This window comes from Sinocyclocheilus grahami, unplaced genomic scaffold (genome assembly GCF_001515645.1).
Source record: "Sinocyclocheilus grahami isolate Dianchi unplaced genomic scaffold, SAMN03320097.WGS_v1.1 scaffold71.1, whole genome shotgun sequence".
Taxonomy (NCBI): Eukaryota; Metazoa; Chordata; class Actinopteri; order Cypriniformes; family Cyprinidae; genus Sinocyclocheilus; species Sinocyclocheilus grahami.
In genome coordinates this window covers 206505-222983 of record NW_015505250.1, presented here as the reverse complement: position 1 = coordinate 222983, position 16479 = coordinate 206505, and the positions used below count along the sequence as shown (strand labels likewise).

At 38.7% G+C, this 16479-nt stretch overlaps 2 protein-coding genes across 5 annotated transcripts in view; both read right to left on the bottom strand.

Annotated features, from left to right (window-relative positions):
- On the bottom strand, window positions 1–2941 carry LOC107585482 (solute carrier family 66 member 3). Its single transcript, XM_016272513.1, has 7 exons — window positions 2677–2941; window positions 1214–1296; window positions 1067–1136; window positions 858–915; window positions 550–670; window positions 434–475; window positions 1–338 (listed from the first exon to the last, which is right to left on the bottom strand). Exons 1-7 carry the CDS (start codon window positions 2820–2822, stop codon window positions 247–249), a joined length of 612 nt encoding a protein of 203 aa, XP_016127999.1. The 5' UTR covers window positions 2823–2941; the 3' UTR covers window positions 1–246.
- An 8327-nt stretch (window positions 2942–11268) lies between these two features.
- LOC107585480 (sine oculis-binding protein homolog) overlaps window positions 11269–16479 on the bottom strand; it is a 31182-nt gene continuing 25971 nt past the window's right edge. For all 4 annotated transcript variants that reach the window (XM_016272508.1, XM_016272511.1, XM_016272510.1 and 1 more), the window contains one exon: window positions 11269–13332. In XM_016272508.1, coding sequence (XP_016127994.1) covers window positions 11281–13332 — 2052 coding nt within the window. In that variant the 3' untranslated portion in view covers window positions 11269–11280. The remainder of the gene's footprint in view (window positions 13333–16479) is intronic.

Below are 16479 nucleotides of genomic sequence, written 5' to 3'. Positions count from 1 at the left end.
GTGCCTTGCAAGCACTGTAAATAAATCAAATGGGAAATCCAGAGCATTATGATAAGATTTTTGGTTGTACACAATTATCCAACGTCAGTAAATCTTAAATCTTTTAAATAGTAATACAGAAAGTGCTATATCCGAACAGCACCTGACCTGAATCTAGTTTAGTTCTTCTTCTTAAAAAAACTAAAAAAAACTCCACCAGCAGACAGAATACATTGAGATACACTGTATGAAGAATGTGGCATCCTCTTAATCCTGCTTCACTGCATGAGGTTTGTAGTAGATAACTGTAACTGTGACCCACATGTTCAGAATGGTCATGACGACAAACCGAATGAGAACTGGAGTAGAAAGAAACGAAAGATAAAGATGGCATCTCAACCAAACAATTAACACTTCAAATCAATTCACATCCCATCAGGAAGCTCTTACTGACCTTGTGTGTCTCCTGTGGTGATGACGGTGGTGAAGATCCTCGCTGACAAACAGAAAACACTCAATATCAGTATAACAAACTGGAGAAGTGCTTAGTTTTCCTTTTGTGTCACTTACCCAGGCATGTATATGTGGCCAGAGCCCAGGTGAGAGTGCTGACCTGCCGAGAGTCCTTTGAGCGCCACAGACACTGAAGCTGTGCCAGTTTACTGCTGGCACTAATGAAAGTGCACAAGCTCTGAGAGACAATGGCAAAAAAAAGAAACTCTTATTACCATTCAAAAGTTTGTGGTCAACAAGACTTTTTTTTTCTCAAGAAATTGCTATACCTTTAAACTGAATCTATTACATTCAAAATAAGATGAACTAAGCGTAAATATGACACTAATGCAAATGCATTTGGATCAGTAGTGGCATGTTCTCACCATGGCCAGATCAATCACCCACTTCTGTACTGTGAGCAGCTGCCATCCACCCACAAACCTGATTCTTACAGTAAAAGAAATGAAATATTTTTATTCATTAAATATTGTTTTATTTTAAATTGGGCAGGTTTTAATTGTTATTGGGATATTATTTCTGACTCTGTGCCCAGATGAATAGCATAACCTGACAACATGGGTTTGAAGGATACAGTGCTGCATATACGAGGCTGTGTTTCAGGTTCCTGTTATAGTGCAGGATTAACAGGAGCACAATGACATCTGTGGACACACACGATTGAAATTACAAATGAGACTGGTATTTAAGCATCAGAATCTGGTCTGTCAGCTGTGCTCACCTTGTGCAATGAGGATGGGATACTCCAGGTATGTGAGCGGTGGGTAGTCATAATACATCTGATAGGACATGAACACTATAAACCTGCACACACACACACAGAAGAACTAAGCTGGACACTTTTTGGCCATCCATAAAAACATACATTTGATATTTAACACTAGGGTCTGCCAATTATTATTTGATCTCTAAAATCTGATCTACATCTAAAATCTTGGCAGTCGTGGCCTAATGGTTAGAGAGTCAGACTTGTACGCCAAAGGTCGCGGATTTGAGTCTCGGTACCGGCAGGGAATGTCGGTGGGGGGAGTGAATAACCCACGCTCTCTTCCACCTTCAATACTAGACTGAGGTGAGACCCTTGAGCAAGGCACCGAACACTCAACTGCTCCACAGGTGCCGCAGCACACTACTCTATGTGTGTGTTCACGGTGTGTGTCCACTGCTGTGTGTGTGCACTTGGATGGGTTAAATGCAGACACCATACTTGGCTACAAGTCACGTCACTTTCACTGATAATAAATCCTTTCATATGGCATTATGACAATACACCAGGTTTTCAGGCCACTGTTATTTTAGTATAAGTGATATACTGTTGTAGTATTTGTTAATATTTTGAATTTGATTTGATTTTTATATTTTATGTTTTCACTATAATTGTTAAAGTTTTAGTAATTTAGTTGTTTTTGTTATTTTTATTAGTTTATTTAAAAGTATGTCTACATGTCTCTTTAATCATTTTTATTTATTAGTTTTAATCTGTGTAGATTGGATTATTTTAGTACTTAAAGATAAATAAAATATAATTAAGTTATTAATATATGTTTATTTTGTTTCAAGTAAAGAAAGTGTTTTTATGGCTTTAGTTTAAGTTTTAATTACTGATAATAACCCCGTTTCAGTGTTCTGTCATTGTGATTTCAATGCCTGAAAAATGTAAAGGAAATTAATATAAATGTTAAAAAATTAAGTCATAAAATCTTTAAAAATCATGAAAATTCATACAAATGTAAAATGTCATGAAATTAAATGTTTTTTAATTAATTAAGGTTACTGAAATTTAATTTTTTTTTAAAAACTAATAAAAGTGACAAAAACACAAAATTACTAAAGCTTTCACAATTATAGTGCGTGGATTACTATATGCAGAAATATGTGTAGAACAGAGTTCTTTTTTTTCTTACAATCCAGTGATCCCTGCCATAAAAGTCATGGTTTGGGGAAACACTGCTTTATACAGAATGTGACAGTGGGTCTCTCTGTACATCAGGGGGTCCCTGGAAAGCAAAAGTTGAAGACCCCCCCAGCCATTGTTTACACTAAAGCCTATAGTGCACTAATGTACATACACTTTTCATATGTTACTAGAACATCCATATATTTGTATCACAGCTGGATGTCTTCGTACAGCCTTTCATGCAACAGATATATTTCAGTCAGTCAGTGTCGGTGTGAAGCTCTTACCCGAGCAGCTCGAGCAGCAGACTGTTCAGACTGACACCAGCGCTCGCTCTGGCCCGCATCAGCACGAATATCTGCGGGAACTTCAGCACCATACACACGAACAGAGTGCTGAAGTTCGCCAATTGCAGCGTCAAATTGCCGTCCATCTCTATTAATGCCCCCTCTATGATCCGCTTGTGGGATCCTGGCACGAAGCGGCTCCAGCTGTTACTAGCTGAATTAGCGATCCTTCCGCACACATCCCATCAGCGCGCGAGATTTGACCCTCCGCAGCGCCTGTAGCTCACAATGAGTCTCATCCATCTTTGACGCCAACAGATCATCAGAGAACAGAATGTCGTTATTGTTATTACCTTCGATTCAGCTGAATAACTAGGTCATCCGCAACAAATATGGTGACAGATATTCAGTCATGAAAAAGATATTCAGTAATGAAAAAGATAGAATGTTCAATAATTCACATTTAGAAAGCAAAATTACAGAACCAAACATACTATTAAGCAATAAAACGTTTGACTTTTATGATTTTAATTTGCCAGTTGCCTGAAAATGCCTTGCTTTTTACCCCTTTATCTGGTAAACCATAACATTCATTATATAACATTCTATCTATCTATCTATCTATCTATCTATCTATCTATCTATCTATCTATCTTCTATCTATCTATCTATCTATCTATTTATTCTCACTCTGTTTCTATTCTCACTCTGTTTCCCCAAGTTTTTATGATTTTAGTTGCCTGGTTGCCTGAAAATGCCTTGCTTTTTACCCCTTTATCTGGTAAACCATAACATTCATTATATAACATTCTATCTATCTATCTATCTATCTATCTATCTATCTATCTATCTATCTATCTATCTATCTATCTATCTATCTATCTATCTATCTATCTATCTATTTATTCTCACTCTGTTTCCCCAAGTTTAGTAGTGCAAGATCTAACCTGTGCAATAAATAAAGAAATAAAATAAAGAAATAGGCTAATATAAAGATCTTTTTAAAATTAATATGTTATCAGTCTTTAAAAATATAATTTGTAAAAAGTGTAAGAACTTCTCGGGTTCAAATGTGAACACTACCTCATTACATTGAAAAAGTTATTAATTTGCATATAAATTTCACCCCCTCCCCAACCCCCACACGCACACAATTTACATTGTGTTGCATCAAAAATGTTGACTTAATCAAAAATGTTTTTAAATGAGTTGTTTCAGTTCATACTTGCATGAAATATTATTATTGGATCAAAACAAATTATTAGTATAATTTATTGATTTTAGTCTCCATATAGGTTTTGAGACGCTTTTGTTGCACCAGTTAATAAGTCTATCAATTTTTAAATCAATTTAGAAAGTCAACATTTTTTGAAAATGACCCAACTGTAAATCAATAAATAAGCAATCAAAACAAAAACAAAAGAGCACTCTTGGAGAACTGAGATTTGGAGTGTGCCTCTATTTATTTGTTTTTAATAAGCAATTCACTGGGTTAAACAAATACTGTTACAACACAAAAATTATACATTTTAAAGCAACAAGTTTTATAACAACTTCATAATCAAAAGACAAGTTTATCTTTTTTCTGTTATTCTTGCCGTTTCCTTCTTTCATTTAGAAGAAAAACAAACAAACAAAAACAGACATATTTTTCATTGAGAAGCTTTGCTGCCTCTTGCTACCCTGTTCAAAGAACCATCTCTCTTGCTTTGTATTAATTCAAAGGCTTGCCAGTAATAAATAATACTATAAAATGTTCTGCAAGTACACAAAAAAGATTGAGAAACAACAACAAGGGTAAATGTACAAGGTTTTGTGTGAAAGGGGTGGGATGGGTGAGGGGTGGGCAAATTTACAGACAGGACAGACGAAGCATCTATACATCCATACTAGCCAGATAACAAAGTTGATTTTATTATTCGTGTTGTGTGTGTGTGTGTGTGTGTGTGTATTGTTTTTTATTATTTTTTTTATTTTTTACAAAGTGGGTTTAGCTTTTTTTAAACAAGCAGGCATTGATAATTACAGAGCACAAAGAATTAAGGCAGCTCAAATGTTCGCCTCAAAAAACGTTTAACATTAGATTCTTAAAAACTGCAGTTTGCTCTTGTTATTTTACACAGACATAGCGCCTCTCACACAGAGTGCAGAAATAAGAATTTGTTGTTGCATAATTCCGGATGTTGACAAAGCCATCCTCTTAATACCGCCCACAGGAATGATGGGAAAAAACATTTCTTCCATGGCTACAGGATATTACAGACCCCTTTGTCACACAGATGTTGAAAACTCACATCTAAGCTGCCTCTCGCTTTTCCAGTTCTCTTGATTTAGCATCATTACAGTAGAGCTGACGTTGCTGTGATTGTTGTTTAGTTTGAGTTGTATAACACTGCTCGATGAGGGATGCACTGATTGATTGGTTTTGCTGGTATTTGAGTTGGGGTGTATGGGTTTCTGCGTCTCCATCTTGTTTCTGTGCATGTGGCTGATCTTTGACCACAGCAGTGCTCATGTTCCCCCCGTCTGATTAAACAGAAGCCCTCCAAACATTCAGACTGACTAACTGTGGTGAACGAAAAAGCCAAGTGCTCTTTTTGTACCCAGCTTCAGGGCTGAACGACAGTTTGGCCACTAAAACAGGCGCCTCTCTAGTAGATCCTTTGAAATGCTCTTGGATTACAGTATTGCACTCAAGGTCTATGGTTTTTTATTTCAGTTCATTTTAACTGCTTGTGTTTCTCATCTGTCCTTCTTTGAGCTTGCTGACAGAACACACTTCACTTCCCTCTAGTGGACCAATGTTGCCATGTTCTTGTATTATAAGCAACTTTGGTCTTTTTTTATGAAGTTGCTTGTAAATATGGGTTGCATTGTTTTGGGATTATGTCCAAAATTAAGTCATTTATTTATTTTCCCCCAACAACATGAAATTGTGACCCGACCACTAGCAGCAGTTAAATATCCCAAACTTTTTGCATATTTTTCATATAAAAATAGCATATTTTTAGACTTACACTATATTCAAAAGTTTGAGGTCAGTACGTTTTTTAAATACATTTTATTAAACAAGAATGCATTAAATTTGTCTTAAGTGTAAGTAATAACATTTAAAACATTACAAAAGATTTGAATTTCAAATAAAATCTGTTCTTTTGGATTTTCCTTTCATCAAAGGATCCTGAAAAAAAAATCTACAAAAATATTAGCAGCAACTGTTTTCAACATTCACAATAAGGAATCGTTCTTGAGCACCAAATCAAAATATTAGAATGATTTCTGAAGGATTATGTGACATTGAAGACTGGAGAAATATTTGCTGAAAATTCAGCTTTGTCAATTCATGGCCTTTTCACAGGAATATCATACGTTTTAAACTATATTTAAAACAATTTAAATTGTAATAACATTTCACAACATTACTGTTTTTACTGTATTTTTTACGGTGTCCTACTGACCCCAAACTTTAGAACGGTGGTGTATTTTGGTAAGACAAATCACTTATTTTGGGCTTGTTTGGGGAAAGTTGTTTTCTTTTTTAGAAAGATCTGGCAACCCTGTAATGGATACGCTAGATATTTCTCACTTTAGAAACTCAGGATCACCATCACGCCATTTAGAAAGCACTGGACAGCAAATCAGATATAACCTTTCACAAATTTCAAAAGTTTACTGGAACTTTATGAGAGAAATTATACTGTTTTGTGGCCACTTGTAATAGTTAACACAGTTTTACAGTGTTTACCGAAAGTGCAATAACTATCTCTCCCATACAATGTACACATACACACAGTGTCTCTCTGTTGTTGTCAAGGACAGCTTCAACTGTTATGCCCCCCCCATACACACAAACGTACGCTTTTGCTGGTGTCATTGTCTTGTCTGCGTAGGACCGCAGACACTACAACAGTGTTGGGTTTCAGGGCTATATCTGTTCCAGCCCAGTCTGTGCTGCTCCAGTTACAATAGCAAGGTCACACACGCACATACACACAGGGAAGTGAAAAAAAATCATATTTCATGTCTGTGAGATAAGCATTAATGGGTGTTTGGGTGGTGTGTGCAGCTATACGAAGAGTGATTTCAGTACGACGTGACCTTAAATTGTCCTTCATACACCCTGTTAATCAACATAAACAGCTGTAACTGCTTCTTTTAAGAGCACATCATTATAGAGAAAGTAAGTTTGAAAATGGGAATAAAATTGTATATATCAGAGAGAATAATTTAATCAGTTTTTTTCTGGACATCTGGATATCAGAGTAAAAAAAGGGTAATTGTGACTCTTATGCTTCCCAATTTCAATTTTAAATCTCATACTGTGACTATATTTCACCATTTCAGCTTTAATTTTGCTAAACTTTTACTCTATGTCTTACAAAGTAGACTTTATTTCTTGCATTTGAGACATTTTTCATAATTGCAGCTTTGTCTTGCATGGAGACTTTGTATCTCACAGCGTAACTATATCGTGCACTTGCGAATACTTCTCGTAATTGCAACTTTATTTCCTGTAATTGTGACTTTATATCTCACAGTGTGACTTATGTTCTTATTTTAAACTTTATCTCACAATTACATTTGTTAATTTTTACTCTGAGGTGGAAAAAGGCTTCAATAGGTAGAGTTCACTATGGCATATTTGAAATACTAACTTAGTAAATAATTACTTAGAGAATAAGTGAAAACAAATAAGAAGGGAGAAGTAAAAGGGCTGAGTATGAAAGAGGAGGAGGAGGAGGAGGAGGAGAGAGGGAAAAATCAAGGAAATTTGAGTCAATAATGAGAGCGATATATGATGCTGTTGCTGACTCCTCATGACAAATCCAGACATGTAATGTACGTTTGGTTGTGCTGCACAGACAGTATCAAGATTCTGAGATTCACTGTTTCTCCCATAAACACACACACACACACACACACACACACATGTCTGGTTTACGATCTTTGTGGGGACTGAGAGTGTACATTGAGTGTCTGTGTTTATGCTTCTCTGACATTTTACCCTTTTATCAATCTCCTCTCTGTAACACCTCCATCCAGACGGAGGGTCAGCCAGCCGTATCAGCACTGACAAAATAAATCTGACACAGGAATGTGTGTGTTTAAATCTGACACTGGAATGAATGAGACTCCGCCACACACAAACCCTAGAGAGAAATCCAGTCCTTACTCTAACCAGTCACAATTAGACCTCTGAGCCTACTCTTAAAAAATATACGACTGTGAAACTGAATCCTGCAGCAAAAAGTACAGAGGGATAGGGTAGGATTGCATTCTTCTTTGCACGTCGTCCAGGAGTGAAGAGAAAAAAACAGAGGGGAAAAGAAGGAGAGACAGAAGTGGTAAAGGTTGAAGGGGAGATTTGGGTCAATGTTGGCCAGTTTAAAAAAAAGTTAGAAACAGAAGAAAATGAAAAACCAAAATATGAATAACAAGGAATGAAATAAACAAAAAGAAAGAAAAGAAAAGTAAAGTAAATGAAGCAAAGAAAACAAACTGTCAAATCATCAGAGTGTGTATTTTTGATCTGGGTGATTTTTTTTTCATCCTCCTTGCGATTTCCAACACATTGCTTGACAAATTTTTGACTTGAATATTAAACCTTCTCCCAAAATAAATTGGCAAACTTGAATGTTTTGTCAAACTGAACTCCATTTTGGCCAGAAATGTGATACATCTTCTCCCACTAACACACACACATGCAAACTCGCACACACTTGGCTTTAAGGTTCACTCCTCCACTTTAGTCAAAACAAATAACCTATGCACACAGGTGCTAACCATGCATTCAGCTCTTACATTACTCTAAGTTACATAACTAAAATTATTTTGGCTCTATGTCCACCTAACCAACCTAGTCTACCTTTAGGCAAAATGATCTTGGCATCTTATGTAAGTGAACACTACACTGAGGCACCTTGGATCTAACTGAAACTGTTCCTGTAACCGTACCTGGAAAGGAAGTGATGAACATAATTTAGCACTGATTGGGATTTGGCAAAAAATGAAACAAAAAAAAAACTAAATGAACCTCAAGAATGTACAATTGACATCAGCTCATAGCTGCCTGAGACGCTTACTGACCTCTCCACTGGTTTTGATTGTACTCTTGATAGGAAACCCAGCAGGGATTTTTCTTAAATAAGAGCACCGCAATAAGATGGATACTGATATAAATAATGAGAAATCCAACCCAAAATGCCCCTGTGGACATGAAATGCCCATCTAAGCCAACTGATACACCAGGACAGTGTGTACACAACCCACCAGCAGTGTTAGACCAACTCTTTGCTGAGCCGTGCGGCGTGGCAATGAGCGCGTGTGATTGAACAGACTGGGTGGGACAGTCTCCAAGCCAATGGCCGCAAAGCTAGAAGCCATTTTAACAGTTCGCCAAAATGCTTGGTGAGGTCTGTACCCTGTAATCCTCAATCAAATCAGTGAGTAAATGAATTTTCATTGCACAATAAACCAGCAAACAATCCACAAACACTGTGCTCCAGTAGTGCAGACTACTTATCTTCTAGTTTTTTTCTCCAAGGATGGATTAGTTTCCAGCTTCTTCCCAGGGATGAAATGAAAGTTCACTCCATCCTTCTGGTTTTGTACTCCCTCCAGGGTGTGTACATTTCTCTCTTCCTGTATTTTTTGTGGTGTCCAGTTCCGGAATTACTCTCCCTCACAAAGGAGAGAAAGGAAAGAGGTTAAGAAAGAGTACAGCGTGTTTTGCTTGTGTTGCAGATACTGATAGTCAGAGGAAGTGAGGGGGAGAGTGAGAGAAAGATTTGAGAGGAGAGAGTATTCAGAGTTTTCTGTCCATCTTTTAGAGAGGCTCTGCATCTGTATTAGTCTTTCTTACTGAAGCTATTGAATCAGAAGCATCAGACTCCAAATGTACAGACAGATTAAACTGAGCTTCTTTGAATGCACACACAAAGCAGAAAACTGGTCCATCCATCTGTGGCAGGATTTGACTGGCCCTGTTCCAAATTATAGTTATTCATGAGCATGTCTGATTGGCAGCCTGGCAGACCTATTGTGTTTGGCTTAAGCTCCGCCTTCTTGTAAATCTGTTTATGTACACTGTAATCTTGCACTGCAATGCCGCCTCCAACCAGCAGGGGGAAGTCCTCTCAACAAGGATGAGAAATATCTCTTTCATCAACAAGTAGACTGAGAACAGACTATGCCTGAAGACATCGCATTTGAAGGTCAAACATCATGTCCGATCTACTTCCCAGATTAACACTTTGTGTCAGTCTTTGTTTAGCCGAAAGGGGTGGAGACGGAGCAGACTGCTGCCCAATCCGGATAATATGTGTGCATATTATGTCACAACGTGTATGTGCGGGTTTGGAAAAGTGGAGCAAGCAAGGTTGACATCTTGACTAGCTGGATTGTGGATGAAGTCTGTGGACAGCTGATGGTCTGTGCTGCAGTGCAGTCCTCTTTATCCCTTTGGTGAGATGTTATTTCTATTTGAGAGAGAGGGGGAAAATAAAAGAAAGAAGGAGTCACAGGTAAATGATTGCATTCAGCCTTGTTGGTCTTTTTTGATCAGTTTGAATGATTCATGAGACTAAAAGATCAACTCAGGGATAAATTTGAGAGTTATCAAAGTATTAAAGGTATAGTTAACCCTAAAATCAAAATTTTGTCATCATTTACTCGCCCTCATGTCATTCCAAACCTTTATATGTTGAATAATCAAAAGGAGAATTTTTAAAGAATATTCTGGCAAATCAGTGAGGACTGATTTTTTTTTTTTTGTCCACAATGACAAAATGATATCTGTTTTTTTCCAGCAGTGAAGTCATTTATAATGATACAAAAGATTTATATTTGAAATAAATGCTGTTCTTCTGAACTTTCTATTCATCAAATTATCACGAAAAAAAAAATTGTATCAGGGTTTCCACAAAAATATTAAGCAGCACAACTGTTTTCAACATTACTAATAATAGAAAGTTTCTGGCACACCAAATCAGCATGAATGATTTCTGCATAATCATAAAGGATTCTGAGGAAGAAGACTGTAGCAGTGAAAATTCATTTCCATCACAGGAATAAATTCAAATTTAAAATATATTCAAATAGAATGTATTTTGATCAAATACTGTAAATGCAACAATGGTGAGCATAAGAGATTCTTTCAAACACATTACTTTTTTTTTTTTTACCAAAAATCTTAACACCAAACGTTTGAATGGTAGTGTATATATGATATATTAGTAAGTTATATAGACTTATATGAACTTTCATAATACTTTTATGGTGCTTTTGCTTCCTTTTGAAGTTAGAAAGCTGTAGTTCAACATTTAATTGTATAGAAAAGAGAGACAAAGTACACTTCTCAAAATTCTCTTTTTGTGTTTCACAGAAGAAAGAAAGTCGTACAGGTTTGGTGCAACCTGGGGGTGTGTAAATGAATTTTTTTTAATTTTTGTGTGAACTATTACTTTAATAGAAATCTGCAACAAAGCACAGAAAAATTTACAGAATTATTGTGCTTAAAGCAATCTTAGAGTGAAGGCAGACACACAGTAAATCTTAAGACTACTAAGTAAGTGGACAAAATCTGATTCTCACCTGTCCTCTATTTCACTTGTTCTGATTGCGGATACGCAGACACCGTCTCTTCAGCGGAGGCTCCATTTCCATTGGAACGGTTCCTGTTAATGGGGCTGTCAAGCCACAGGGCAAAATGACAGCGGTTTTGTCAGCAGGTTTGGGCACGGGCTGAATGACACAGCCAAGTTTGGGCATTAGTGGAAGGGCGTAGGCATGGTCCTCACCAGATGGGGCATCTTCAGGGCTCTGAGGTTTGTCCTCCCCTGTTATTGCGGTAATAGCAGACTGGTCATTTGAGCTTTTCTTACCTGCCAAGTCTCTTTCTGTTGTCAAGCAGCTGTTCTCTTTCAGGTCCTCTCCTTCTAGATCGGCCCCCACAGGCTCATCGCACACAGCGGCAGTCCTTCGGCAGGGGTCTACGAGAGGGCGCTGCTCTAACGGAGGTGTTCTGATCAAACTCTCTGCTGGAGGCACATTACAGCTCCCATTAACAATCACATTGCAGGGCGTAGCAGAGCCAGGCTCAGTTTTAGGTGTGGTGGTGTTGCTAGGAACAGTGGAGGTGCTGCATGTGATTGTCTGAGGAAGTGGCGGCGTGCCACTGCAGTAGGATGGGTCTGCACAAGGCAGAGCCACACTAGCCAATGGGCTTTCAGCATTACTGTCTCTGTGGTTATCTTCTATTGTACCTGTGCTAGTACTGGCTGACCCATCCACCTCAGTTTCACCCAAAACTGCATGTGGTGGGCTTAACCCGGGCTCTGCTTTTACCTGCACACAGGTTACAGCCCTCTGGATAACTAGCTGTTGCCGGGAGCGACGACTGGTTGTTAAATCAATGACTCCATCTGCTGGTGTGTCTTTGTGGGAGTGTCCAGAGTTTCCGTTACCAGAGTTTTCCATTTTAACTATGAGCTCCGCCACGTTTGTCGTGCCCTGCTCTGTCTGTTTGGAAAATCCTGGCGAAAGTGTATCTGAGGTGGGAGGGGCTTGTTGAAAGTCCCTCCCCTCCCCTCTGGAGGTGCTTTGAGAAAATGGTGGCGGTGCTTTTGAATCACTCCGCTCGCTCGCAGCCTTCGGAAGCGTTCCATCATTTCCTGGTCGGTCACCAGAAGCCTGTGGATTGAATGGTATGGGCACCGGAATGGGTATGGGGACTGGTAATGGTACAATCACTGGATAGGGCACTAATAATGTTGGTGGTGGCACTAAGGGGGCCAGAGAAGGTATGCCAATATTCATAATGGGCGGAACTGGGATGGGTCCAGCTGGCATCATGTTAACTGGGGGGAAAGGCAAGGCTGGCATGTGGCCACCGGGATGAGGGTGCATCATACCCGGAGGGTTCCTAGGAAAGGTTGGGGTGGAGGATGGGTATATGTGGGGGGAAAGGAGCGGGTGGTGCATGGGGTTTGATGGAGGACCCAAAGTCCGAGGAGGTGGTGGCCCAATGCCAGGAATCATGGGATTGGAATGAGGGCTGTTGGGGCCTGGGGGGCGTAGGAACGGAGGGCGAATCTGCTGCATCATCTGGTGCTCCATAAAGAGAGGGAGAGGGACTGGGCCACGGGGTGTCATCACCATCGGCGGGCTGCCAGGTGGCACACCCAGAGCTGGATGAAAACCTGCTATAGGTGGTGGAGGAGGTGGCGGTAATGCGGGGCTTTCGTGTGGCCGTGGTGTGGGGATTTTCGTAGATGATGATGACGAGGATGATGAGGATGAGGAGGAACACACAGTTCCAGTTTCAGATGGTGACCCCGAGGTGGATCCAAAAGGTCCGGCTATATTGGTGGCACCCCCTGGTGAAGGTGCCTTGCGACTGCGAAGCTCGTTTATAGGCGCGCTCCAGGACTCAGGTGTAAGTAGCTGTACACCCCCTGCGCTCTCTGATTTCGTATCACTTCTGGGGAGAGGAGGGTTACATAAACCCCCTGGCAGTGCGGCCTGAGTCTCTTTATAGAAGATGTCCATCTTATACTGGTTCAGACACTTTGCACTGCAGAACTGGAGCCGTCTTTCACCCGCTCCAAAATCCAGGTATTCCTTAGTGTGGCGGATGTGTTTGCACCAATCGCAGACCTGTAACACGAACAAACCCAAAGTGAACAACATAAACTAGAGATTAATACTCCACAATGTTTATATCATGGCATACAAATTCTAATCCAAACACACTACCTGGACTAAGACATTGTTAAATGAGTATGGCTTTCCTTCTCTAGGATTTAAGACAGCCTGATGAGAGTGTGTGAAGTATTTTGTGAAGTGTCAGATCTATGTAAGATTAGGGTTTAGGGAATTACAGAATTGGCATTAAATATAACAACCCAAGTGGTTTACGTCATGAAATATTAAATATTAAAATCAATATTGTTGATGTTGATTATTTTGTGTTGTATAATAAACATACAATAATAAATATAAAAATCTATATTAAAGATGTACAGTATAATGCAATTAAATATTTAAAATAAATATATATGACGATAATGAATATACAAATTGTGTAACAATAAAATAACAAAAATAATAATAATGTTAAAAGGGGGATTTATTGGGTATTTCTATGATTTTTATTCTCTAACTCATCCTAACAATATTGGCTTTCTGTATTTTTGACACATACATCCTCACACACACAGACACACTCATTACAAGATGTCAGGAGTCAGTTGCCCAAGGCAAGCTGCAGGGTCAAACTCTGACAGCCATGACTAAAAGGTTTTCCCTTCAAGGGGCAATTATGCATGTGGATTTTGAGTGTGCGTATGTGAGTGTGTATCTGTGGCATTGCAGGTGACACTAACTGAGAAAGACAGTGACAACAGACTGAGACAGACAGGAACAAGGGCCTAAACCTGTGAGACAGAAAACGTGGTTTGTGTTAGACAGAAAGAGTAAGACAGAATAGACATGGAAGGGGAACTCTGGGTAATTAAAGGATATGATGTGTACTGCTAACACAAAGAATAATTTAATAGGGGGTAGACAGGCCAAAACATAGAAAGATGAACATTGACATAACTATCCTATAAAAAAGAAATACTACTAAATGATTGAACGCTGCCTCTGTCTCATTCTTTTTCTCTGACACTCTTTCTGCCAAGATAGTTTTGTCTGTCCAACCACTCTTGGAGTTGATAAGGCTGTCACTCTCCAGAGTGGAGGTCAGCCAAAGTAGTTGAGTGCAGAAAATTTGCCTCAGGCCTGGCGAGTAGAGTACATAGAAAGAGATTTGCAAACATTGGCTTGTCATAAAGACAGACAGGTAGACAAAGACAGACCTGGCAACACAACTAACTGCACACAGAAAGGGGAATTTAAAAAGAATGAATTCCGTTGTTTATTTGCATGCATGGTTTAAGTTGTTTTCCCAGTTCACTAACAGATTTATGCAAATTCAGTCGTGGTGCAAACACACCCAAATACTTGAAAATACTTGAAAATTCTCCATCTTGCGAATCGGTTCTGAGTGCTAGCTTGTGGTATAATTATTATTAGTAGTATCTATAATAACTAAGCCTAATTAACATAGAAAGCAGGCATGTTTCATGCTAAAATACTGCATGGTAAAGCGCTACACTCGTGAATTTGCCCCAAAGCGAACTACACCTCATAATCTCATGCTATAACTAAACACAAGCTGAACACAGCGGAAATCCAATAACTACAAAGCCCCTATGCATGCTTCTATTGATATGTTTTGTTCAAAAGTATGTACTGTTTACTAATGCATTGGCAATTTAAAACTTTGATTATAATGCCAATACTGCTTTTGAATCAGAATCTGAATATGATTTGCCTCAGGCCTGCCTGAGCAGACTGCAGAGACAGAGATTTTCCTTAAGCCTAGTGAATTGACCGCCAAAGCCAGAGTTCCACTGAAGATAATGAAGGCATTTATCATATGCCACTACTGTCAATGATAGACATTCATCACACGGATAAAGAGAGAGAGAGAGGCTGGCTAGAAATAGACACGGCTAGAAGTAGACACGCTTGCATACATATTCACACAGCAAAGTAACACAAGTCTACTTCCAAGACCTTTTCTTAATCAGTTTTTGTAAACTTATTTTCCAGTAAAAATAAGCATACTTAAAACAAGATACATTTATGTTAGATAACTGTATAAAATAAGACTTATTTTTCAGAGAATATACCTTGAATTAATTTTTTTTCTTTTACCTCACAGAGCTTCTTGCTGTACGCACAACTCTGCTATTTTAGTGAGGTTTATGCTTAAAACAAGTGGGGTAACTTCAGTGTATATACTCTTATTATATTACTTTTGTTTCTTGACTAAATGTATCTTGTTTTAAGGATATTTAGATATTTTTACTGTAAAATACTGATTAATAAAAGTATTTTTAGTATAAGAATCCATTTAGAACAAATCAAAAGAGTTCAAATGAATATGATTCATTTGGGAATCTACGTAGAAATGTGCATCTGATTTTGAATCAGCAATCCAATCTTTAGCGCATTACTTCAATTGGTTTGATATGAAATAAGCTGGCTGCCACAGGATGATGTGGAGGAAAATACAGCGGACAGACACCACTCATTCATGAATCAATGTGAGTTTCTAATGAAGCCTTTGCTCTGTTTCAAATGTGGGAGCTCTGACCATGCCAGTTAACATGCACAAACCAGCTCGAGGCGTGCCTGGATATTCTCAATTATAAATGATTTTCATATTTCCTGAGTTTAAAAAACGAGACAGATGGAGACCACTTAACGAGTCATGGCTCTCTAAGAGAAATTTTACTGCACATTACCCTAATGGACTTCTTTTCTCTCTCTCTCTCTCTCTCTCTCTCTCTCTCTCTCTCAATCCACTGTCTCTCTCTTTCTCTTAATCTTTCACTCACCCTTATTTTGCTTTGCTCTCTCTCTCTCTCTCTCTCTCTCTCTAACATTGTTGAGAGGTAATTACTGTCATTTACTTCTGCTGTGGCCGTTAAGCCGATGTCCGTGACCATGCTGCGAGTAGCTGTAAACTCTTTTACTGTAATTACCTGCTAACGTACAGCTGCCAACTCAATGTTAGAGAAGAAGTTTCTGTGCTAATGCTTTTCTTTTCCCATCACACACACCCTTTGACCCCAGGATGTGTCTGTTCTCGACCAGCCATATGCTGATTTTACACACACACACACACACACACACACACACACACACACACACACACACACACACACACACACACCGGTTTACATTTGA

Bases quoted from the DNA above. Each gene is read 5' to 3' on its own strand.
- LOC107585482 (XM_016272513.1), bottom strand. From the start codon at position 2,822: ATGGACGGCAATTTGACGCTGCAATTGGCGAACTTCAGCACTCTGTTC. The intron at 671-857 runs GTGAGAACATGC...ATTGTCTCTCAG, and splicing joins GGGTGATTGATCTGGCCATG to AGCTTGTGCACTTTCATTAG. The intron at 339-433 runs GTCAGTAAGAGC...TTTCTACTCCAG, and splicing joins CACCACAGGAGACACACAAG to TTCTCATTCGGTTTGTCGTC.